This window comes from Actinia tenebrosa, unplaced genomic scaffold, assembly GCF_029948245.1.
Source record: "Actinia tenebrosa isolate PJP-AT-01 unplaced genomic scaffold, QUT_ActTen_1.0 PGA_scaffold9__36_contigs__length_13948895, whole genome shotgun sequence".
NCBI classification, from domain to species: domain Eukaryota; kingdom Metazoa; phylum Cnidaria; class Anthozoa; order Actiniaria; family Actiniidae; genus Actinia; species Actinia tenebrosa.
Genome location: NW_028292586.1, coordinates 1,547,572 through 1,574,097, shown reverse-complemented (window position 1 = coordinate 1,574,097; position 26,526 = coordinate 1,547,572). Strand labels below are relative to the sequence as shown.

At 38.4% G+C, this 26,526-nt stretch overlaps 3 protein-coding genes across 4 annotated transcripts; 2 read left to right on the top strand and 1 right to left on the bottom strand.

The window, feature by feature from the left end:
* The first annotated feature begins 718 nt into the window (after positions 1–718).
* Positions 719–6,342, top strand: LOC116296916 (uncharacterized). The gene is made up of 4 exons (XM_031705027.2): positions 719–1,237; positions 2,163–2,486; positions 2,722–2,879; positions 3,548–6,342. The coding sequence occupies exons 1-4, from the start codon at positions 884–886 to the stop codon at positions 5,280–5,282; spliced, it is 2,571 nt and encodes an 856-aa protein (XP_031560887.2). The 5' UTR covers positions 719–883; the 3' UTR covers positions 5,283–6,342.
* Positions 6,343–6,419: 77 nt separating this feature from the next.
* LOC116296917 (small ribosomal subunit protein uS2m) lies at positions 6,420–11,655 on the bottom strand. Its single transcript, XM_031705029.2, has 4 exons — positions 11,527–11,655; positions 11,294–11,455; positions 7,988–8,190; positions 6,420–7,362 (listed from the first exon to the last, which is right to left on the bottom strand). Exons 1-4 carry the CDS (start codon positions 11,576–11,578, stop codon positions 6,880–6,882), a joined length of 900 nt encoding a protein of 299 aa, XP_031560889.2. The 5' UTR covers positions 11,579–11,655; the 3' UTR covers positions 6,420–6,879.
* Positions 11,656–11,828: 173 nt separating this feature from the next.
* Positions 11,829–24,638, top strand: LOC116296915 (rab GTPase-activating protein 1). 2 transcript variants are annotated; one of them, XM_031705026.2, is made up of 21 exons: positions 11,829–13,507; positions 14,782–14,832; positions 15,409–15,632; positions 16,071–16,137; positions 16,689–16,791; positions 17,461–17,627; positions 18,429–18,567; positions 18,895–19,046; positions 19,781–19,879; positions 20,086–20,199; positions 20,910–20,984; positions 21,160–21,285; positions 21,661–21,804; positions 21,988–22,029; positions 22,431–22,559; positions 22,640–22,732; positions 23,068–23,178; positions 23,470–23,574; positions 23,653–23,736; positions 23,961–24,032; positions 24,312–24,638. In XM_031705026.2, the coding sequence occupies exons 1-21, from the start codon at positions 12,602–12,604 to the stop codon at positions 24,600–24,602; spliced, it is 3,294 nt and encodes a 1,097-aa protein (XP_031560886.2). In that variant the 5' UTR covers positions 11,829–12,601; the 3' UTR covers positions 24,603–24,638. The 2 variants fall into 2 exon arrangements, with proteins under 2 accessions (XP_031560886.2, XP_031560885.2); XM_031705025.2 differs by having other exon boundaries at positions 15,394–15,632.
* The last annotated feature ends 1,888 nt before the right edge of the window (positions 24,639–26,526 follow it).

Below are 26,526 nucleotides of genomic sequence, written 5' to 3'. Positions count from 1 at the left end.
AGCAATCAGAAAATTCTTTCCTTGAAATTGAAAATTAAGATGTTCAGAATTAAAGTATATAGCCTTATGGATAAAGAATTCAGTTTTCAAAACCTTTTTTCCCCAAAAGACAAAGCACACCTCCGTGGACGAAGAAAGAAAATTTTCTTACGGTATTGAAAGTGCAAGAAAAAAGTGTTCGCAAAAAATGTTGTTAAATATTATTACGAAATATTTTTCATAATTATGGGAAACTAAAGGCAATTTTAGCACAAATGTAAATTCCACCAACTATGGTTGGAGCAAAACCGAGGGCTCACTGCGTTGAAAATCTTGTTTACATTTAAATCTGACGATTTTGAATGGAAACAGCTTCGCAGCTGGTTGGTTTCTACGACAATGTTTAATTTATATTTCAAGGCAAATTAATTCATTGATAGAGTAACAGTACGTTACATTTCATAAATGTTTCAATGTAGAAGACTTTTTGCACTGAAGGATTATGAAGCTAGCTACGCCTGAAACTGAAAAAATTTAAACGCGAACACTCTTTATTTCTTCCGCACTTTTTTGAAACCATAGATTGTAACAACAAGCAAAATATGGTTGAAGTACACAAAACGAATAGTTGCGATGATGAAAACTAGCAACTAAAGGAAGAAATTGGAAACATAAACGCCTCAAAACTATAAGTATGTAGTCTTCATTTGACATTTCGCTTTTATTTATGGGTTGCCTGTGTTTTTAGGAGAGAAACCTGGGTATATATTATCTTGGTTTGATTATGATGGTTACCTAGCAACAGCATAGGAACATGTCTTCCAAGTTGGATGTGTTTGTTGACGAACACCAACTTTAAAGCTAAAATTCGTTCATATTTCATGGAAAACTCAAGGAATACAATATGGTATTCGACACAAGAGACTTATCGAAGTCTCATGACAAAAGAGAAATTTTAAAAACGCCCGGAAAGTCGAAATATGAGAAGCAACGCGAAGAAGATGTTGTAAGGAACGCTCGTGAGAGAGGATATCTGAAGGCTGCCACAGAAGACGCGATATGGGAAAATATCGGCGAAAAATGCGATTTAGCGGACATAAGATACCTAAATATGAGCACTATTCATCTACATACAGTTCGGTCTGTAGACCTTTGTAGTGCGTTAAGGATATGTGTGCTATCTAGTAATTATATTACGAGTTTTGAAGCACTTGGCCAGTGCAGACAGCTGTTATTTTTGGACCTTCATGATAATCAGGTAAAAATACAAAATTTTTGATAATTTTGCCCTTATCCTTTATCTATGATAACGCATCTTTACAGCGATGTCTTTTAATTCCTCATACAAATCAAGAGCTACACGAAATCGTTTGCTAAAAAATAGTGTTTTGGAGGCGAATGTTGTGAGTTTGCACAATATGTTTTGAGCTAAGCACGAAATTTAAAATTTCTTAAAAGTTAAGCTTAACTAATAGTTATCTTTATATAATAGAAAAGAACAGAAAAAATATTTTTGGAAAGGAGGTAAAAAGGATTAGAAAAGTACAGCTAAAAGGAAGGTAGTTTAGAAAAAGGTATTTTTTTGTCCATCTTTGGACAAAACAATTAAGCGATAATTTATTAATGAAGTAGAAGACCTTAGGCATAATCCCTTGGCCAATTACTGTATATGTGGTAATGAAGCTTAAGTGCACAATTAGCGCCTAGTGCTGTTAGTTAGGATCTTTCATTAATAGTGTAAAGATTCACGGAAAGAAATAGTGTGTTTTAAACCTCTATTCAGGGCATTGAGGCCATTGTCCAGACCTCATTAGCAGCATTAGCAGTTGGATAGTGTGTACCACAAAATTGCCCAGTGAAACTCATTCTTATGGACACCCAACTAATAGATACTCTATAATTTCAGAAAAAAACAACCAAACTATGACATTCTTCAACTCCCCAGACCCCACTATAGCAGTTGATATTAATATGAAAAGCTAAAAATAGAAAGGAGAATCCAGTCAAATCCAGGTTTACAGGTCACCCAGTTAATAAAAATGCCCTGTTATTAGAGAAAAATGGACCATTCCACCCCACCTCCACCCCCTAGGATTTAGCAATCCAGTCTTTTACTACTCTACCCATCCATACTTTTTTAAGAGGTTAATGTTTATATGAATTCCGTTATCTTTTAATTCTAGATAACAAAAATACCAGGGCATAGGTTCTGGGCTGGACTAGAAGATCTCCAGGTTGTTTATCTCCATAACAATGGCATTTCCAAGCTTGAATACGTCCAATACCTGGCTTCCTCTCCTAGTCTATCAATCTTGACATTATTTGACACGCCTTTAAGTTTGAAGCCCAATTATCGGCACCACATTGTTAACAGTGTCTGGACACTTAAAGCATTGGATAATTATGTGTTATCTGATGAAGAAATCATTGAAGATGCAACATTTGGTGGTCATTTTGCAGCAATGCATCCGTCATTTTCATTAGAACTGTATCAAGCAGAAAGGAAGGTGAGTGGACAGGGTTTTTGATAATCTTAGAAAAAATAACTCCCAAATTTACCGGAAATTGAGCTTGCTAGAAAAGATAATTAATTCTTATATTTTGTTGGGCTACCTGTGGATTTTATCTGGGAATTTTCATGCCAAAATTGGTGTACTTGCCCTTCCAACTCTAATTCTTTCACTACAACACTGCTGCTTATACTTCATGGAGTTAATACCAAGGTTTTGGTTTATTTTTCAGGAGCGCAATTTTGAAGAAGCTCTGAGAAAGGTTCTCCGGTTGATAGCCAAAGTGAATAGTATACAAGCAAAGAACTCACCAGTCTTGATCATACAGAAATGCATCAGGGGCTACATAGCAAGGCAAAACGGCAAATACCTACAAGATATGAGACTTTGGTTAGAAAATTTCTTAATCAAAATTTCTGCTAAAATAATAAGCACACTTCCCACCCCTTGCAAATCCCCTTCCAGACTATTTTCTGTATATTTTCTGGAACTTCCAATCAATATTTTTCGAGAAGCGCGAAAGCTAGCTGTTAAAAGTATATCGCCTAGATGCGAAAACAAGACATTTTTGGAAAGACTATTACGTGCGCTATGAAAAACACACACATACAAAACTTTGAAATTATAAATAGATACTTTGAATTTTCTTTTAGTTCAGAATTAGGATTATTACTTTTTGTAAAGATGTTGCTCGCTTCAGAAAAATCTTTTCTTTGAGGTTTCAAAAAAACTAGTATCTTATGAACACTACCCGAAAATGCCTCGTTTTCACGTTTGAGCCTGCGATATTTATGAAAGCATCTCGGAAATCGTCTATATTCCAATCCTCCTCCATGGAAGACATGTGGTTACTACTATATACTCTCCCCGCCCCTACGAAATGTTGAACCTTGAAGTGAGGTGGAAATATAGTGGAACCTCTTTAAACCACCCACAGAGTTGCACCCCACCCCCCCCCCCCCCCCTCCAAATAACCCCTGCTAATCCATAATCGACATATTTTACGTTTCCTCCAAAACTAGAATTGATGTTGTTCTTCTTTTATCTATACCACACAGGGCAGCGGTATCTATCCAGAGGTTTTACAGACACTACAAGGGAATACCATCACCCGTTCCCCCGCCTTCCTCGCCAGCACCAAGTAGGTCATCCCCAGGAATCTTCGACTACGACTCGTACATCAGAAACATGAGACCTAGTAACACTTCTTTAGTGTCACCAAGGACATCAGAAGAAAGAATCAAGGCAAAGGTATCCAGTAAAAGTGTTTCTATAATTGTCGAGCCAATTCCAAAAATAGAAGAAGAGACTGAAAGCTTAGCGACTTCTCTTACGCCTGAAGACAATAGTAAGGAACACGGAGATTTTCCGGTCAGAATTACGACAAAAGCGACTATAAATCTAAAGAAATTGGAAACCAGTACCTCAGATATAATCAAGTCTAAAGAAGATGCTGTAACTGTTATGAAGAACGTTGGGCTAGAAGTCAAGCGCTCCAGTAAAAGACTCCTCAGTAAAGAGGAATCTTTTGTTGGTGAAGGAAAGGAAAAAGAGATCGAGAGAAAATTTTCAGAATTCGTTAAAAGCAAAGAACTGAGAAAAGTGGAAGAGAGGATAAATGGAATAGTGAAAGAACGAAAAAAGAATAAATATCGAGTTGGTCGGCGTGATTCAGTGAGGGTATTTTTTGGTCCTATAGTAGAGACTCATCCCAGAACTGAGAAAAATCCTCTAAAGACAGAGCGAGATACCAAAAGGATCAAGTTCCGCCTCTCGGGACTCGAACCTCCAATAAGTACGACTGATCCGTTGTTAAGGATTCTCTCGACGAAAAAAGAAGCGGGAAAAATGGTGAGACGAGCCGCGCGGGAACATGAAATAAAGGTCTACAACGAACCTCCAAAGAAAGTGACCCGTCGACCAGTCATAACCACGGACCAACGTTTATTCATTCGTACGCACGGGACAATGGGAATGGCATGTCTGAGGGCTGTACAGCAAGCATATAGAGATCGCGAACGTACTGAACGTAATAATGGCAAAATAGATAAAGTAGCGCAGATGAGAGGAGAGCGCGAAATGGCTAAAGGACGCGTTAGAGCTTATAAGCAGGATTACTTGGAAACGACACTGCGTCGACGGATAAGAGATGGCGTGAAGACGGCCGAAGCGTTGAAAGAGCGACAGGAAAGACAGGCTGAAGAGCACGAACGTCTTCATACAGCACGCGCTGTAACAGCAGAACAGCGCAAATTTCGTCAAGCTGATTTTGCGTTCATAAATGATTTCTCCTGCCAACAGACCTCCGTCGCAAACGCGCTTATGAAGCACGACAGAACCACGCAGAGGGAAGAGATGCTACATGACGTAAGCGAATTGGTTAGAAAGGAAAAGGAATCTGGTTTAGAGCAGCATAGTCTCGTTAAAAGGTACATGGAGCATAGACAGTTACTGCGACAAGCTGAGACAGCTATGGCTAAAGCAGCGCTTGAAGAGCGTCTCGTCCAAGAGGTCAATCAGCGAGCTGATGACGTAAAAAATAGACTCACACAAATCAAATCTAGAAGTCAGCAGCGTAAGGATTACCATGCTGTACCATTAACTGTTGCACCCCCACAGCTACCCCCACTGGGCGTGGTTTCACCTGATCAGATGGATGTCTGGGATAGGCTACCTAAAGTTGATTGGCAGCCGAGAATCCACGAGAGAACACAATCCGAGCCTGTTAAAGGGGTTCGACCTACACACAGGCAGCGATTGTTCACATATCAATCATATGTCGCACTAGCTTAATAGTTTTTTACTCTTTTAAAAATTACCAAAAAATCTGTTTTTACTCTAGCTAGATATTTTGTTATAATCTAACAGTTTAATATTAATTTTAGATTATTTTTTATGAAATAAATGTGATTCATAATGAGATGTACAAATTTAATTTTTTTAAGTCGTTTAAAACTAATAAAAATATATATTGTTAACTCTAAAGTCTCTAAAGAAAATAGGGAAAATAATAAATGGGATAAATCCTATTTCTCCATCCCACCCTAAGCACAACAAATTGGCACAACAACTGTGCCTCAGTTCATGCTAACTTTGAAAACTAAGTGAAGTGTAAAATATTTTCAGCCCACAAAATATTGTCAGAAGGCAAAAGAAACTAGTTATTATAGAGTGCAAATAATATACCTGTAAAATAGATAGCTAGCTAACTAATTACTAACCTTCGGTTGCCTAAGTCTAATTAGTTAAAATAGGCGGGCTGTGATGGGTAAACTAGTGCACGTGCTACTCAAGGGTGCACATTTTAAAATACTTTTAAACACATTTACAAAAACTGAAACAATTTCTTGTTGTTACATGCTTTTCCTTTGTATAATTTGACATGTTCACACTTTCGTATCTATCCATTTGCGTATTGAGTTGTTAGGCCTGTGCCCTTGTCATGCCTCACTGAATTCCTATTTCTTGTCTAATTAAGTGCTATCTCCTATTTCATCCTAATTATTTAACGGGTATATTATTTGCACTTTATATGCATAATATTTGGTTTAAGATATTTATTTAACTTCAAAAGTGATTTAGAGTCAAAATAGAATTATTGCTTAATGAAAATGATACTTCCTTTTTCTATAAGCCATAATATGGTAAAGTTATATACACCTTGCAAGAACGTTGTCATACAAAAATAGAACATTAGTGATTTAGTGGGATAGGAATTATATTAAAAAATAAAAGAAGATCACTGAAGCTGAACTTTTTCTTTTGTCTTTTAATGTATTCCTTTCTTACTAAATTACTAATGTTCTATCCTTGTATGTCAACGTTCTTGCAAGTAGGTGTATGTCATAAAATCAGATGCTATTTATTTAAGTTATGTTATTGATTTGTGTATATATTTTGTCCTGAGAAACTTTCTCAGAGAATTCAACATTTGACAAATAAAGTTCACTTTAATCACAATTTCCAGCATTGCTCACTATCAATACATACAATTCTCTTCTCAACTTGGACCTTTCATTATTCTTTTTCACAACACAAGTCATTCCCTTGAGATTGATTCCTTTGTTTACTAGTAACGCTTGAGCAGATGTATTGATGTCACTGAAACAGGAATAATACTCAAGGGAATGACACATGGTCTGAAAAGGGAAAAATTACAACCAAGCTAAAAGGTCAATTTCCATAAGTCCTAAAAACTTTTAATTTTCCGAAAGAGAATTCATCATTAATGTTCCGTTCACAGGCAACAGCCATGTTGGCTAGAACAATATGCTTTTGCCTTCCAACACTCCAGAATTAATTAATTCAGCAATAAACATATAAGCTTTCTTTTCATTGGAGTAAACACGACAGCCAGATTAAGATGTAAAACTCCTCTGCTGTAATGCATTTAGATGTATTCATCAGCTTCCATTTCATCTGAAAATCCTTTTTCTCGCTTTTTCTTTGAAAACTGAAACACCTTCCTCTTTCCCTTGGCTTTTAAAATAGCTGTTTTAAATAATTTTGCATAAAGGTTCATAGCTGATGGACTGTCATCATTTCCTGGAATAGGATATGTTATAAGGTTTGGGTTGCAGTCACTGTCGACAATCGCAAAGCTTGGAATATTACACATAGCTGTTTCTTTGACGGCTAGGGTATTTCGTCCTAATGATGGAAGGTGAAGAAAAACAACTGCATCTGGAAGTTTCCTTGTGTTTATTACCATGTGAGAATTGGTGAATGTACCACCTCGCCATTGTCGGGTAACAAAGTACTCTCCACTTTCTCGTGCTAGTTTTTGGGTCAGTTCTTCGAATTGTGGTTTAGTGCAGATGAACAGGATGTTTCCACCTCTGTATACAATGTGACTTAAGACATTAAGAGCTAGCTGTGGAAAATAATGAAAAATGAATATTCTTGTAATAGTTCCTTTCACAGTTCCTTTAACCATCTTGAAAGGTATCTGTGCCTTTGGATCAAAGCAAGACGAACAGTGAGCTTGCAATGATAGATACCTTTTTCTTACATCTTGGACAATTATTCATGTCTCTCATTGAAAGCTCACTGTCTTGCTTCCATGCAAAGGCACTGCTACCTTTCAAGATTGCGCAGGGAACTGTGAAGGGGACTATCGAAACAGTTTGGACCCTAAAACAATACATTGTCTATTACAACCATTTTAAAATGTCAAAAGGGCAAGGGAGTGTCTAAGGAGTGTATATTGTGTAGTGCAAAAGAAATTGTCCATACCTCCCCAATAGAGTAGGACTGGAGGTTTTAAAGGGTGGGGAGGGTAATTTGTGTAGTTCCAGAAAGCATCCATAGCTCCCCACATGGAGGGGGAGGGACATTAGAATTTACAAGGGGTGGGAAGGGTCTGAGAAGGGTATATGGTGTAGTTCCAGAAAATATAAATACCTTGCCCATAGAGGGGGATTGGAATTTCCAAAAAGTGGGGAGGGTCTGAGGAGGGTATCGTATGTGTATTATGTTGTTATGAAACAGTTTCCTACCTGGAGATGTTTAACAGTTTGGTTAAGATCTATTATATGCATGTGCTCTCTACTGCCATACAAGTATGGCTTCATCAATGGGTTCCAACATCCTTCGTGGTGGCCAAAGTGAACTCCGCCATTGAATAAATCTTTCATCGTAAACATTTTATTGACTTCGAAATAATCTGGGTGGTCCAAAACATCATCTTCTTTGATGGCAACTAAAAAGACAAACATAAAATCATTCAAAGAACGTAAACTTCTATATATAGCTTCAAATTCTGAGAACACCCTAAAACTGATTCCCTAAGGTGATATGTACATAGGCTGATCTACATGTGTCAGGGCATGGCTTACTCACAGATAGAACCCTGAAACAACCTCTGAGCTGATCTACATGTGTCAGGGCATGGCTAACTCACAGATAGAACCCTGAAACAACCTCTGAGCTGATCTACATGTGTCAGGGCATGGCTAACTCACAGATCAAACCCTGAAACAACCTCTGGGCTGATCTAAGTCAGGGCATGGCTTACTCACAGATCTAACCCTGAAACAACCTCTGGGCTGATCTAAGTCAGGGCATGGCTAACTCACAGATCAAACCCTGAAACAACCTCTGAGCTGATCTAAGTCAGGGCATGGCTATTCCACAGATAGAACCCTGAAACAACCTCTGGGCTTATCTAAGTCAGGGCATGGCTAACTCACAGATAGAACCCTAAAACAACCTCTGGGCTGATCTAAGTCAGGGCATGGCTTACTCACAGATAGAACCCTGAAACAACCTTTGGGCTGATCTAAGTCAGGGCATGGCTTCTCACAGATAGAACCCTGAAACAACCTCTGGGCTGATCTAAGTCAGGGCATGGCTTACTCACAGATAGAACCCTGAAACGACCTCTGAGCTGATCTAAGTCAGTGCACGGCTTACTCACAGATTGAGCCCTAAAACAACCTCTGGGCTGATCTAAGTCAAGGCATGGCTATTCCACAGATAGAACCCTGAAACAACCTCTGAGCTGATCTAAGTCAGAGCACGGCTTACTCACAGATTGAGCCCTAAAACAACCTCTGGGCTGATCTAAGTCAGGGCATGGCTATTCCACAGATAGAACCCTGAAGCAACCTCTGGGCTGATCTAAGTCAGGGCACGGCTTACTCACAGATAGAACCCTGAAACAACCTCTGGGCTGATCTAAGTCAGGGCATGGCTATTCCACAGATAGAACCCTGAAACAACCTCTGGGCTGATCTAAGTCAGGGCATGGCTATTCCACAGATAGAACCCTGAAACAACCTCTGAGCTGATCTAAGTCAGGGCATGGCTTACTCACAGATTGATCCCTTAAACAACCTCTGGGCTGATCTAAGTCAGGGCATGGCTTACTCACAGATTGAGCCCTAAAACAACCTCTGTGCTGATCTAAGTCAGGGCATGGCTTCTCACAGATTGAGCCCTAAAACAACCTCTGGGCTGATCTAAGTCAGGGCATGGCTAACTCACAGATAGAACCCTGAAACAACCTCTGAGCTGATCTAAGTCAGGGCATGGCTAACTCACAGATCAAACCCCTGAAACAACCTCTGGGCTGATGTACAGGGCATGGCTAACTCACAGATTGAGCCCTAAAACAACCTCTGTGCTGATCTAAGTCAGGGCATGGCTTCTCACAGATTGAGCCCTAAAACAACCTCTGGGCTGATCTAAGTCAGGGCATGGCTAACTCACAGATAGAACCCTGAAACAACCTCTGAGCTGATCTAAGTCAGGGCATGGCTAACTCACAGATCAAACCCCTGAAACAACCTCTGGGCTGATGTACAGGGCATGGCTAACTCACAGATCGAACCCTAAAACAACCTCTGAGCTGATCTAAGTCAGGGCATGGCTAACTCACGGATCGAACCCTAAAACAACCTCTGAGCTGATCTAAGTCAGGGCATGGCTTACTCACAGATAGAACCCTGAAACAACCTCTGAGCTGATCTAAGTCAGGGCATGGCTAACTCACAGATAGAACCCTGAAACAACCTCTGAGCTGATCTAAGTCAGGGCATGGCTAACTCACAGATCAAACCCCTGAAACAACCTCTGGGCTGATGTACAGGGCATGGCTAACTCACAGATCGAACCCTAAAACAACCTCTGAGCTGATCTAAGTCAGGGCATGGCTTGCTCACAGATAGAACCCTGAAACAACCTCTGAGCTGATCTAAGTCAGGGCATGGCTAACTCACAGATAGAACCCTGAAACAACCTCTGTGCTGATCTAAGTCAGGGCATGGCTTACTCACAGATAGAACCCTAAAACAACCTCTGGACTGATCTAAGTCTGGGCATGGCTAACTCACAGATTGAGCCCAAAAACAACCTCTGAGCTGATCTAAGTCAGGGCATGGCTAACTCACAGATAGAACCCTGAAACAACCTCTGGGCTGATATAAGTCAGGGCATGGCTATTCCAAAGATAGAACCCTGAAACAACCTCTGGGCTGATCTAAGTCAGGGCATGGCTATTCCACAGATAGAACCCTGAAACAACCTCTGGGCTGATCTAAGTCAGGGCATGGCTATTCCACAGATAGAACCCTGAAACAACCTCTGGGCTGATCTAAGTCAGGGCATGGCTATTCCACAGATAGAACCCTGAAACAACCTCTGGGCTGATCTAAGTCAGGGCATGGCTATTCCACAGATATATTGGATTTTAGGGTGTTGGGTTTTGTTGAGGGAGGAAAACTGGACAAGAAAACCCCTCAACTCACAGGAGAGAACCAAGAAACTCTACATTCAGGAATTGATCCCCCAATGTGAGAGAAGAATGCAATACCACTACACCACCCTCGGCTCTCTTGAGAGGAATACCGGAGGCTGGGAATTGAAGTAGTAAGTGTAATAAACAGGTTGAATAAACAGTTTGCTATCAATTTTTATCATTTTCATTCTCGTAATGCACCTATCAATGTCTTGCCCCAGCGGGGGGAGCCCAGGCATAAACGGGATATTGACATATGAACCTTGCCCATGACAGGGGCTGCTAGGCTTTTATTGACACTTTTTTTTAGTTTTCAGAGTAAAACCTTCAAAAACAAATTTTTTATATATATTTTATTTTGAGGGGCTCATTGACAATTTTTTTCAAAGATGTCAATAACCCCTGGGTATGCCCTGGCTCCCCCCGTTGGGGCAAGACATTATAGGTGCATAAGAAGGTGGATTGGGCATAGGCTTCTACCAGTAAAGAGATTTATTCAGCTGACACCAAGCAATGCGTGCATAAATAGAATAAGATACCAATAAACATTATTTATAATTCTTACCCTTTTTCTTTAATGTTTCAGCAAAATCACGAAACTCTGGTCTTTGTACGTCTGTCTCTGAAAAGGACGTCGAGTAAAGAGAGCAAAGTACTTGTGGTCTGGATGTTAAAGAACGTAAAGCAAAATGACGGAAGCATGACAACGACTCTTTCACCGATGAACCTGAAGATAAAAAAACATTCTTTCAGGAGCGTCAAATGATTTAATAAACAATAAAAGCAGAGCGAATTTACTTTTAAATATTCCGCGACACAACTGACGAAGAACTCCATGTGCGGCCGCCATCTTGAATTTGAACCCTACCCATGATACACCGCGCGTTCGTATAACATAAAATTAATTTTTTCATTACTTACGAAATTACATTAAAACGAATATTTAAGAAAGATTATTGTTTCCAGATATGATTTTAAAGAGTTTGACGTCAAAAGGAAGATAATTTTGGGGTAATTTTGATTGAAATGGTATGATTTTATGGAAATCCGCTGATTGATTAACCGCAGGCGTGTGTACCCAGGAGGTATTGCGCGCATTGAAGGGCGAAGGAAGACATCTTTGTTTTGATTTCCAGTGACAAGTGAATCAATGCGATGTGTGGGTTGAAGAGGTATTTCCTACCAGACTACGTTTTCTTTCCCAAAAATACCATGTAAAAAAGGTGTGGAGTCGACCTTCGCCACGAACCAGAGGATAAATTTAACTAAGATCACAATATTTACTGTTATTTTTCGCTGTCCAAGACTTAGCCTTCAGCGCGCCGAGGAATTCAGAATTTTCAATTTTTGGCTCTGAGACATTTTCTTCATCAGAGAAAAATCACCGGAACTGGTTCTGAATTTTAAACGAAGCCTTAGGAAATCCCGTCGTCTTTCCAAAAACACCCGGCGTTAGCTCAATTTTTTCTGGCGTCGAAACTACAGTTCTTGGCAATTTTTGACTTGGGGTTGGAAAGGCGTCTTGTTTGAAGGAAGTTCTACGTTCAAAGCCAAGGAATTCAGCCGTAGTGAAGCCATTGTCTCATTTTCCGTCTCTTTCCCTTCTTTAATTCCCAGAAGAAAGGTGTGTATTATTTTTAGCAAGGAAAAAGAAAAGTGAAAGACAAAACTTGTTTTCGAAACCTAGAGCAGGAAAATGGCAAAACGAAAAATTGTGGAGGCGTGAGCTTATGTCGATAAAAAAAACCTGACTTGATAGCAAAGTCGAACTTGGAATCTTCATTACTGTTCCTATTAAAACGAGCGGAATCTGTTCAATTTTTATTTCAAAGGAATTAAATTTCATTTTATCAAACAGTTGAAGTGTTCTAAAATGGCTGAAGTTGAAAAAGCTGTTTCCAGTAATGGGAATGATAGCTGTCCAGAGAGCCCAGAGCCAAGAAGCCCACATTCCACAGGAGAGCAGGATTTTATTCTTCTATCGACACCTGAAATTGAATCAGACACCGGATCGGTGCTGTCGTCTGGGAAGAGTAAATCCCAGGGAAGCAGTATTGGTAGTTTTGCTGATGTGGATATTCCCAAAGCTGAGGCTACTATTGATAAGGAATTCACCGATGAAGAGGTTAAAGAGTTAGTTGAAGATGCAAGAAAGGAAACAAAAGATGACATCTCTGATACATCAGAGAAGGATTGTACAAATCGATATTCCAAGGACAGTGGAATCGGACAGTCAAGTGAAACACTAAAATTAGACGATGTCGTAGATTCAAGTAATGAATCTAGTGTCTTACAAAACGACGAGCTGAAGAGAAAGAGAGCTGCTACAGATATGACAAATTCAAAAAGCATAGAAATTGTAGATGATACCATAGATGGCAGCCTTCGTAATCGGGCAGGAACTGACCCTGGTAGTGGAGAAGAGGAAGGAATTGATGAAGACGCGGTTGAGTTCACTAAGGTGACATACTTGGGCTCCTCCACTGTAGATGCTCCTGTCAGCGAAATTGAGCTGAAGCGTACTATGACGATCCTGCGAGAACAATCCCAAGTCACTATTGACGTCATTCTTGTGATTGGGTCAACTTCTGAAGGTAAAATAAGACTTATGGACCCTGAGACAAAGACTGATATTGCCACTTACAAGGTGCAGAAGATACTGTTTTGTGGGCGAGGTGATGTCGACAGTGAGGAAAGGGACTGCTTTGCTTTCAATACAGTCCATGGTGAACCAGATATCTTTCATTGCCATGTCTTCAAGTGTCTTGAACCAGAAATGGTAAGCTGGAATAATTGTTAGTGTTACGTGTATGTAGATTATGATAAACCGTACAACATGATATTTCCCATTTCAGACCATGTCATAGGAACTAGATTCGTTCTGTAAGTTTTTCTAATATCAATGTATGTTCTGAAGTGATTTGGTAAGCAAAGAAACAATGTTCAAGAGAATAAATTAAGATATAGAAATATAGATAAGTTATAGTGCTTGGGAACGAGGTTATTCGGGGCGAAAGCCCTTGGAATTAAATTTGGAAAAATTAATTTCCAATTCGCTGGGAATCGAACACACAACTTTTCGGAACTGTACTACCGATGCTCTACCAGCTGAGCTAGATGTCAGACTGAGAGCAGGCTGGGAATAGAATGGCAGACATATCTACTAAGAAACCTCAACAAAACCTCAAGATCTAATTGAATAAGTTGAATCTTTGTTATAAGTATTGTGATGTTGATATATCGGGCATACCATTTTTGATACAAAATACATGTACATGTATGATAATAAAATAAAAAATATTCAATTCTTTATACCGGGCCTATTCATTATTAATTAATATAGCACTTCATTTTTTAGAATAGCAGGTCTTGCCTTATGGCTAAAGAACTCAATCACATTCCTATTGTAAGATTCAACCAAAATAAAAATATGTATTAGTTACATATTTCTCTGAATAGAATATATTTATAATTTATCACAATTTTGTTGCATTTTTACATGTTGTGATTTTAATCTTTTTTGATTTTAATCTAGAATTTTTCTCAAAAATAAATAAATTTCATGGATTATTTTAATACTGGGCCACAAAAATCACAAAAGTTTATTTTGAAAATAATCTAGGTATCTAATGTTTAAGTAAAGTTGATAGGTCTTATGACACCAGACATGTAAATAATTCTCCACAAGGCTTCCAAGTAAGCTGCCATACAGAAAGCACATTGGTGCTTCCTGCTGCCTTTTAAGATCAAAATACCTTCCTTTTAAAAAAATATTCTTGATATTTGACACTTTAAGTTTGTCATCAATTTTCTATTTATTTTCATAAGTAAAAAAAAAAGGCTTATGCAGACTTGTGAATTTGAATCGTATTTCTTTTAAATCTGATTACAAAAATAGTTTATCTTTTCATGTGATATGATAACATATACTTATCCAATTAAGTTAGTTATTAAGAATAGTCTAAATAAAAGTACTCTTCGTTTAGATAGCTTTCATTGAGTCTTGTGCAATATTTTAATTTATTCATTTTCTGGATATTTTTTTTGCTAAAGGCTGGAAAGATCTTAAAATGTTTTGCTGTGGCATTTAGAAAACACAGAAAGGTAAGATGTGATATTGACATATTAAACTAGCATTATCATCATCATTAACTTCATCATAATTAAGCTCTGGAGCACTCTTACTGAATAGCTTAAAGACTTTCCTTTCAATAAAAATTTTAAATCTAAATTAAAGACATTTTTGTTTAAGTGACTGCATATTATTTTTAATCATCTTTTTTTTGTTATTATTGTAATATTAGTTTGCGAGATATTTCTGCGTATTTATTATTTTTGATATTTTATGAATTTATTAGGTATTGTAAAAAGCATTTTTATGTGATTATGCGTTTCTTAAGAAATAAACTACATATATTATTATTATAATCATCATTAACTTCATCATCAACAACATAATCATCATTAACATCATAATACTATCATCATCATCATCAATGTCATCATCAGCATCACAACCATCACCAGAAATATTAAAATACTTTGCAATCATATTTCATAACCATTATATTTTGAATTTAAACAAAAGAACATTCTAAAGGTAAGACTATAGTGTAGTATATGCCCTATCTTCACACGGCTTCTCTACATATACCCTAATTTTAGCCTTTGGATCTTCAGCATGGTCAAAGAGTGAGGTCACCAACTGATACCCAACCCGTGCTTACGACATTGAATAACCTGTCATTCAAGTTTGATGTGTCCCTGGACATACAAGAGGAGGATAGTAAGGGATACTCGTCCGTATCCAGGGATAAGGTCTGTTTCAAACTGCGACAAAATGTCAAGAAGAAAGTTGTTGTCACTGTCCAGCAGCTTACCAATCGACACTTGATTGTGGAGAGGTTAGGAACTTTTTTCTCTCTCTCTTTCCGCTTTTGCCCTTAATGTTAAAAACGCCAAAAAAATGTGCATTATGACTAGAATTTGTGGAATTCTTTATCAAAATTGGAAAATTCTTTTAGTGGTACAATAGAAATTTAAAGTTTGTGTAGATAGTTGGTAACTTTTTCAACTCTCTCTCTCTCCCTTTCTCTCTCTCTCCTGTGTCTTAAATGTTGGATATATACTAGGTACCAAGAATTCATGTTAGAGTTTGAGTAATTAATTATCAAAAATGATTTTTTGACCAAAAACAAACCTTGCTATTGATATGTTTATGGTAAAATGCAAAGAGAAATATAGTTTACGGTAGAGTGATATATATGGTGCTTGTAAACTTAGATTGAAGATTCTTTCCAACCATCCCTGTTTATATTCTTTCTTATTGTTTTGTCCACCAGGTGTTTTGGGCTACTGATCTGTCCAGGTCGTAACGTTCGACACTCAGACATGCACCTACTATCAGGGGTAAGTTGACTCATTTAGCCATCGACCTCTAGTACCAATTTACAAGAGTGTGCATGTTTGGTATTGTTTGCAATGTCCAGGAAGGTGATACTTGCACCTGCCTTGTGCCAGAACAACCAAAGGAAATGTTACTTGCAAATCAATTTTGTAACTTTTTTACCTTTGTTTTACCATACATGTAGGGTCTTGTTTGTTTTAAAGTCTATAGAGGTTTTGCACACCATCACATGATGACAGCCATGTTAGATGGCAGGAACAACACAATCGTTTTGCATGAGAAAGAATTCAATTCCCGAGAGCAAAGGGATTTTATTGTTCTGCCATCTAACCACAGGCAACCCAAACTGCATTATGGGCACCAGCACGTGATGGCAGCCATGTTAGATGGCAGGAACAACACAATCGTTTTACATGAGAAAGAATTCAATTCCTGTGAAAAAAGGGATTTTATTGTTCTGCCATCTAGCCACAAGCAGACCAAGCTATATTATTGGCACTGGCACGTGATAATGCAAAACCTTCATTGTAATTGTCAACTGTTTGGTTGTTAGATAACTACTGATATCCAAGATGGTGGTAGGGTATACTGTATTAGTGGGTACTGGAACCCTTCGGCACAGGATCTTCTTGTCCTCAACACTGAGACACCAAAAGGTAAATAAGTCTTGGTGGATGTGTTAAACAGAGTGTAATTTTCATCTAGTCATTATTTTTTCATCCTTGTTATCCATTCATGTTATCCATCGTTACTCCCATTTGACTGTCTATTCTTCCACCTATTTATCGTTTCTTTTGTCTATTCATTTCATTAAACTTATAATTATTTATTTATCTGGACTGTCTTTCCATCCTTCCATTCATCCTTTCTTTGTTCTTTCCATTCTTCCAATCATTCATTCAGTCCATCCCATTTATTTGATTAAATACAATTCCATTCCATTTTATCTATACATCCATCCATTCATTATATTTTATCTTCATTCATTTATTGGTTCATTCATTGATTTATTCACATCCCATTCATTCATTTATTCAGTCCATCCCATTTATTTCATTCAATACAATTCCATTCCATTTTATCTATCCATCCATCCATTCATCAATTTATTTTCATTCATTTACTGGTTCATTTATTGATTTATTCACATCCCATTCATTCATTAATTTATTCATTCATTTATTCAGTCCATCTCATTTATTCATTCCATTCCATTTCATCTATTCATTCCTTTCTCCCCCATTTTTTATTCATTAACTAGTTTTATTGTTTTATCATTTATTGATCATCAATCTATTTGTTACTCTAATCAATCTTTCTCACAGACACCAGGGTATTCATGACAATAGCCATTGATCTTGTGGTTGCTAAAGTCACAGACCCAGTACGCTTCATCTATGAAACAAAAGCCAGGATATTCCCAGCCAATGAAAGGCTCTGGTATCTCAGCCGGCCTAGAATCCATGATACATACATCATGGACCTGCAGGAGGTATGTCTATTGATAACAGTTTTTTACAGTTTTGTAAATACTGAGAAAGTTACCCTGATTAAATAAAGATGAGAATATGTGGACGAGGTTATTCAGGGTGAAAGCCCTTGGAATTAAATTAGCTCAGCTGGTAGAGCATCGGTAGTACAATTCCGAAGGTTATGGGTTCGATTCCCAGCGAGGTCGGAAATTAATTTTTCCGAATTTAATTCCAAGGGCTTTCACCCGGAATAACCTCGTTCCCAAGCACTATAACTTATCTATATTTCTGATTAAATAAAGAAATCTATCTATCTATAAATATAATAATAATATAATGAAAGCTTTATTTAATGAAGGTTAATCTTTCAGTCATGGACTGGTTTAAAATCAACCTTGTTTTAGCCATTCCATAGTCAAGGAAAAAACTGGGTCAGTGAGCATTGACTGTTTTAGGGAAATGTTTTCAAATATGGCACCTATTTTGTTCCTTGAAACAGTCTCGCATTGCACTGAAATGCCAAATTGACCCACTTTTTACCTTGGCTAATTACTTAGCCTTATCTGTTAGCAATAAGTAACTTCTTATTTAAACATTTTATAATAAAATTGAACAATAAAAACATGTTAGAAATAATAACAATAGATATAAGATAGATATATATTTCTATATATATTCTACTTTTCTAGTTCATTTTTGACTGTATAAGACTGTATAACTTCAACAATACTAACAAGAAATTCTATGGACATTCACTGAGGTTAGCTCAATGAAGTAATTAAAGGAAATAATTTTTCTGATATTAATCTGTCATCATGTAGGCAGTGAATGAGGATACAGGAGAAAAGGGCTATGAAGTGAAGAGTATCGTGAGTGAGAAGGAACTGATTGCCAGAGGACAGATGTTTAAACGTCAGTCATCTTACAACCAACAAACAACCAATGACAAAAATTCCGAGGGTAAGGAATGGATTAATGAAGTTCAGCCGGTTTTTCATACATTGTCAAAGTACCTGTAACCTGAAACAACCTTTTGGCTGATTCAAGTATTAGCACTGCTAACTAAGATAGATGGGTCACAGATCCAACCCTGATACAATTGTAGGACTCTGTAAGTCAGGGCATGGCTAACTCACAAATCCCCTGGAACAACATCTGGACTGATCCAAGTCAGGGCACAACAAGTTCAGATCAAATTGGAATACAACATTCCTTTGCGCGTGTTCCCCAAGATCACCTGGTTTCCTTGTAAGTAGACATGTGAGTAATGCTTGTGGCATATTTCAGATGATGAAGATGATGATGAGCCACTACTATCTGGCTCAGGTATGGTACAAAAAGAATGCACAGAAGAGGAGCTTTGCAGCTGGTCTGAACTCCTGTCCAAGTGGAAAGATGTTAGCACAAAACCACGGCAGCTGTACTCCTTGGTCAAGAAGGTACTAATGCAAAACAATATCAAGCTTTGAGACCTCTGGGAAATTAATGACTAAGGAATAAATTACTATGCACTGTAATATCATGAATATGCAGTGTTGATGAAGAAGATTATGATCATACATGATAATGATGATGTTGATGCATGATGGTGATGATGATGATCATACATGATAATAATGTTGATGATGATGATAATGATGTTGATGATGGTGATGATGATTATACATGATAATGATGATGTTAATGATGATGTTGATGCATGATGGTGATGATGATGATCATACATGATAATAATGTTGATGATGATGATAATGATGTTGATGATGATGGTGATGATTATACATGATAATGATGATGTTAATGATGATGTTGATGCATGATGGTGATGATGATGATCATACATGGTAATAATGTTGATGATGATGATAATGATGTTGATGTTGGTGATGATTATACATGATAATGATGATGTTAATGATGTTGATGCATGATGGTGATGATGTTGATGATGATGGTGATGATGATGGTGATAATGTTGATGATAATGACAATTACAACGTGGACGTTGATGATAAAAAATATGATAATGATGAGGACAGCAATGAGAATTTCTATGATGACGATGATGATATTGTGGTGATGTTGATGAAAATTCTTTTCTAAGAAAACTAGTTGTAAAAGACAAAGTTTCGCTGTCATCTCGACAACATCAAGCTTTTCTACTGCTTTATAGGGTATACCAGAGCCTTTACGTGGTCAGGTATGGCAGATGATGGCAGGGGTAGAAGAGAATGATGATCTGCTACAAAACTACAGACATCTACTCAAAAGGGTAAGTGTGCTGACACTTCAACCAAAAACCGATAGTTGGATTGCATAGTGCACGCACTTGCTTTGTCTTCTCTCAAAAGGGGGGGAGCAAAACACATTTTTAGAAAATCACAGGATTACACATATGTTTAGGTTTCTACACAAAGAATTTCTAAAATATTTGTCAATGATTCTATTTTCCTTACTTGGATTTTGCGCCTGTTGCAGGAGTCACCCACAGAGCAGGTGATAGTGTGGGACATACACAGGACATACCCTGCACATGAGTACTTCAAGGAGATTGGTGGAGAAGGACAAGAATCTCTCTACAAGATTAGCAAGGTAAAACACTATATCTTTTTTTTCTTTTCTTTGAATCCCTGTGGTAGAATAGGTGTGTCACATGTTGGGATGACTGTGGTAGGATGAGTCTCAACTGTTGAGATCCCTGTGGTAGGATGAGTGTGTCATGTTGGGATCCGTGTGTGGTAGGATGTGTGTCACATGTTAGGATCCCTGTGGTAGAATGGGTGTGTCATGTGTTGGGATCCCTGTGGTAGGATGGGTGTGTCACGTAATGGAATGCCTGTGGTAGGATGGGTGGGTCTCATGTTGGGATCCCTGTGGTAGGATGGGTGTGTTACGTAATAGAATGCCTGTGGTAGGATGGGTGGGTCACGTGTTGGGATCCCTGTGGTAGGATGGGTGTGTCATGTGTTGGGATCCCTGTGGTAGGATGGGTGTGTTACGTAATAGAATGCCTGTGGTAGGATGGGTGGGTCACGTGTTGGGATCCCTGTGGTAGGATGGTGTGTCACGTAATGGAATGCCTGTGGTAGGATGGGTGGGTCACGTGTTGGGATCCCTGTGGTAGGATGGGTGTGTCACCTGTTGAAATGCCTGTGGCATTGGTGAGTAACCATTATTGTTAGAACTATTGATGTGATAGCCAATTCTTGTGCTACCATTATGATAGGTTACAGTGTGTCATCTCTATAGATAATATGTCTCATGATCAGTTCCTCATCATGCCTTCTGTTTCATATTTCCAGGCTTACTCTGTGTACGATGAAGAAGTTGGATACTGCCAGGGCTTGTCATTCTTTTCTGCTGTCCTCTTGCTACATGTAAGTTTTTAAGTGTTGAACTGTGAAACAGGGCACGGCTAACCCACAGGTCAAACCCTGAAACAACATCTGAATGTTGATCAAAGTCAAGGGAGAAACCTTACATACTGAGTCCAGGAATTGGACCTTTTATTTTCTATTTCGCTACTTGAGTCAATGTTCCAATTATTTATAGATGCCAGAAGAACAAGCCTTTGCTGTGTTGGTAAAGATGATGTCAGAATATGGAATGAGAGAAATATTCAAGAATGAGTTTCAGATGCTGCACTTGAGGTTTTACCAGTTGGAACGAATGATAGAGGTAAATGGCAATTGTAACATGTGTGTTATGGAGAGGGGGTGGGGGGATGATTTGTTGTTTTGAGTGGGGAGGGTTGGGGAGGGATGATTTGTTGTGGTGAGTGGGGAGTGACCTCTATCATGTACCATCCATGTGTTATGGGGGAGGGGTGGGGAGGAATGATTTGTTGACTTAAGCAAAAATTACCTACCCCCATCATGGAAATCATGGATATGCTTCACACTATGTGCAGTGGTATTTCCCTCACGATCAAACGTATCCTGTTTTAACTTCTAACAATTTGGTAAGCATTGGCACCCTAACTTTTCTAATCTTTTCCAGCTTTGATATTTTTTTAATTTCTCCAACCAAGACATTCTATTTTTCCTTCTGCAGGATTCCATGCCTGATCTGTTCAGTCACTTCCAGCACAACAATGTAGAAGCTCACATGTATGCATCCCAATGGTTCCTGACTCTCTTCACAGCTAAATTCCCTCTTCCTATGGTCTTCTGGATCATTGATGTGATTCTTTGTGTGGTACGATCTTTTAACAATTATTCACCAAAGGCAAAGTGGTTATCGGTGGAATATTTGATGAGCTGCAAGTCTTCAAAATAAAATACAGGGGTTTAGCTATTCATTTGTAAATTTTTGCTACCTGTAGTTTCAATTGACAATGTTTTGTTACTTAAGTTTTTAAATTTTTTTAATGTTACACAGGGCACAGACTTTGTCTTTCAAATGGCAATAGCACTTCTCAAGGTACAGTAATGAGAAGTATGGAATATTCACTATAGGTCATGGTGCAATTAATTATTGGCTCTTTTCCAACGTTTTTATAGAACATCCCTTCTGCTAATAGATTTTTGGATCTCATTAACCCATTAAACAGAGAGGTTGTATCTCTAGGCTGTATCTCTAGGGCACCCTTACCCTCTCCTATTGCACTGAGCCAATAAATGCCTTGAAAAGCTGGAAAATGGAATCTGTAAGAAAATGAAATTTGAAAATGTTTCAGTCAACCATTTTCTCAGACCCTTTAGGCACTTGCACTTGCATTTTTGGCACACACACACCATTTCTGTATCACCTTTTCCCTTTCCATGTCTCAAAACTCTCCCACCAAACAAGTGCTGAAGCAAATTCTTGTCGTTCTTGCACAGGACGCTCGCAAGGATCTTCTGCAAATGGACTTTGAAGGGATACTGAAGTACTTCAGGGTCACGATGCCCAAAAGGTACATGGAAGAGGAGCGATATAAACAGCTTCTTGCATCTGCACTAAACATCAAGGTAAATATTCTTGGGAATACATATTCACCCAACATACAGATATAATGGTGTATATTGAAGAAAATTTGTCCTGATAACAGGTAACTCACAAGAAACTCAAGAAATACGAGAAAGAATTTGTGATCTTGAAGGAGAAAGAAGCCCAACTTGAAGACCCAGTTGAAAGACTAACAGTAAGACAACTTTATAGACACCTTGCACATACTTATCCCCAATCTGGAAGTCATAACAAAAGAATCCCTTTTTCTTCAGGATTGAAATATTTTTGGATGTTAGGATTTTTCATTGTTTTGACCCCCAGGGAGGCTGGAATTTACATATAGTGCAGGGGGTGGGGCTGAGCTATGTTGCTTTAGTTTTATCAACACTTTGGCACAGCTCCAAACGGAAAGCATGTGAAAGCAACTCAGTCAGCCACTATACAGTCCATGTATAACCCCGAAGCGCAGCCCTGGCCAGTTTGATTTAGGTTCTTGTGGAACTTAAAAAGTGAACCTACCTTTTTCAGCGAGAGAACAAACGTCTTATGGAGACGAACATGCGGTTGGAGGGAGAGAATGATAACCTGGCACATGAACTGGTTACCACTAAGGTTACTCTACACAACAAGCTACTAGAGGTGAGCGTTCTTACAGGATAACATACTGGGTGATTTCTTAGGCCTGGTTTTAAACACTTGCAAAAAGATTTTGCCTCTTAGAAGCAAAATTTGTTTCATGTAGGAATCTTTCACGCATGACTAAACCAGGAAACTTGGAATTAGCATGCATGTAGCTAACACATTTCTGGAAACGTTTTTCCTTGTTTAGCCAGGGCTGAGGACTCAGTGCAGTTCTGCCCTAAATTATTGTAGAGGTAGTAAATGCAAAAGTAGTTTTGCTAGGAATTAACTCTGATATATTCTTTACAGGCGGAAGAAGAGATAGATGCACTGAAGACTCAACTGCAACTGAATCGCAAGGCTTTAACAGAAACTGAGGATGAGCGAGAGAGTTTGAAAACAGAAGGCAAACAGGTAAACGACTGTGAACATGTGTAATTATGGTGATGCTGGTTTAGAAGGTGCTCATGATGACTATTCTATGACTCACAGCTGAAGGATATGTGGAGAAAGAGCCTGCAAGAGAGTGAAGATGAAAGAAAAAGACATACAGCCATTATAGAAGAGTATAAGAAGGTAATTGTAAACCATTGTTATCATTGTCGCTGCCATTATCAATCATCATCACTACCACCACCATCATCATCATTCATCATCATCATCAGCTATTACCACCACAACCATTATCAACATATTGTTATTAATCATCACTATAATACTCTAGCATCTAGATGATGTATTATTATATCAAAGACAAACAAAGCAAGTGACTGAAGGCTATGAAATATTATTTTTTACAGATCTGCAGTCAACTCGACGAACGCAGCCAAAAACTCAAAGATGACTTGCAGCAAGAACTAGTGGAAATCAAGGTCAGTCATTTATACCCAGTTGTGTATTTAACCCAGTATATGTATATTGCTTATTGCCTCCGTTCTTCGGTAATTAACTCTTACTTTTTCTTGCAACAAACGAACAAGCTCCTTTGCCAGATCTACAGTATGACAAAAACCCTATTGCTAAACATAATGATTTGTTTTATGTGACAACATAGTTGGCATGTTGGGCGGATTAATGTCTTCCAACATGGCGCCTGTGACCAATATTTGAAAAGAAAGACTTCTAACTATCCAGTTATCGTTTATTTTCAGAGGCGAATCGGCGAGTGTGAAAAGTGCGCACCACTATTTTCAGAAGAGGGACAGACATCCCAAGAAGGAGGAGCCAATAATGGATTCAAAACCAGTGTCAAGGTGGTCGATGCTGAGAAGCGTCTGAGAGAACTGGAACTAGAGCTGGCAGAAACCAAGCTCACCCTGGTAGAGACAGAATGCCGTGCACAGGAGCTGGAACACAAGCTGTCATCATTCATTGCTGCTGTGGCAATAGAGGAAAGTAAACCCTGGTTCAAGAGAAAGAGTGTTATTCTTGATAATAAGTAGTATACAATGAGACTATAATAATAACAGGGGAGGGGTGGGGAGGGATGGGCTGGTCGTGATAGAGGAAAGTATATCCTGTTCATGAGAAAAAGAGTTATACTTGATAATAAGTAGTATACAATGGGAGTATAATAATGACAGGGGAGGGGAGGGATGGGCTGGTCGTGATAGAGGAAATTAAACCCTGGTTAATGAGAAAGAGTTATACTTGATAATAAGTAGTTCATAGTGGGATATATATTAATGGCAGGGGAGGGATGGTCGTGATAACCAAAACAATTACAGGGTAGTGGTAAATATGCTGTATAATAACAGGGGATGGGTGGTGTGAAAACCCTAAAAATAATGATGGGGGGGGGGGGGGGAGGTCTGTGATGATAATCTAATATTGATAGGGAGGGATTGGGATTGCAACCAAGACTTAATATTAGTGGTGAGATAATACCCAAAGATAATGAGTGGGAATGAGATGGGATGGGAGGAGATGGGATGGGATGAGAGGTATGGTAGATCAGATATAACAGTAAAAGAGGTAGGGTATGGAGGAAGGGGAGAAAGGTAAGGAGGAAGGGTGGCAAAGTCTGGTGTGGTATCCTACAATAAGTATTAGATTAGAGATGACGATACCTAAATTATAAATAATCTACAATGTAGAACATGAGGGGTGGGGAGGGGAGGGTGAGTAACATTAGGTTAACCTATGAATGTCAAGGGATGGGTGGTAACTAATGTGATTTAGGGACTGGAGTATCGATACTATGATAATATTAAAGGGGATGCATGGTAATAATATACTATAAAACACAATAAGGAAGTAACTATACTGATTAAGTGAAATATGACTATAAAGATTTTAGATTATGGGGATCATAATGATAATAAATCCTTCAATAAGGTACCAGATTATTATGCTCGACCCTTCTCTGTGGGTTGCGCATAGAAATGGATGCGCTAACAGCATCACATCAAAGAGACAAAAATATATAGAATCCTCAACCATAATCACAATCTTTGGGGACTGGTTACGACTCAACCTATGACGTCATAGATCGTCAGGAATTTCATTCTAGATTTGCATTCGCTCGGGATTTAAGCAAAGCTATGCAAACATTGTCGCTAAAAACCAATATCAAATATTTAGGGCAGTAGTACATATTTGAGGTCTAGATGAGTTACTGAGATTTTCCATCGCAAGGTCTTCGTAAATTAGGTTTTCAAATTAGTGATGTTTATTTCAAGTATTATCCCTTAATACGTTACGTGGCGAAGGCACTTGACGAAACAGTATATTGTAAATAGGAAAGTTAACATTTGGGACGATTCTCGAGGGGGGAGGGGGAGGGGGAGAGAAAAGAAGGAAAGAAAAGTTTTGTACTGCTTCGGAGAGAAACGAATGAGGTTTTCTATTCCCCTGGAGGGTAGAGGCAATATTTCTCTCTTGGGAAATACTGAAAACCAAAGAAAAGGCTTTAAAATATTTTCAAATGCTTGCGATTTTCCCCCTAAAGTTTTCATCGCAAGCGTTTATTTTTTACTTCATCTCGTATCATCACCTATATTATCTTATTCGTTTGTAAATATTCGTTTTTCCCTCTATTTTTCTCTTCTTGGTAAATTTAAAGTAGGACTTTCCGTCACGCGTTAGATCGTGCAGCGTATGATTGGATTCGCCGTTGAGTGACGATCTTGTTCAGAATATCTTTGTAGGGGCCTACCCTTACTAAGACATCCCTATGGTCGTCACGCAACGGAGAAGCGAGAGGACGTCTGCGTAGGATGCAGTATAAGTATCTCCTTTAATGATAAGACCCCTTGGGATTTTGGTCTTCTGTGAAGCATAAAGGGTTAAAAAGAAAACGCTCACGGCTGTTTCATGAGAGGAGAGAACTAAACGCGTCTAAAAATCGTTTTGTTAAAAAAAATT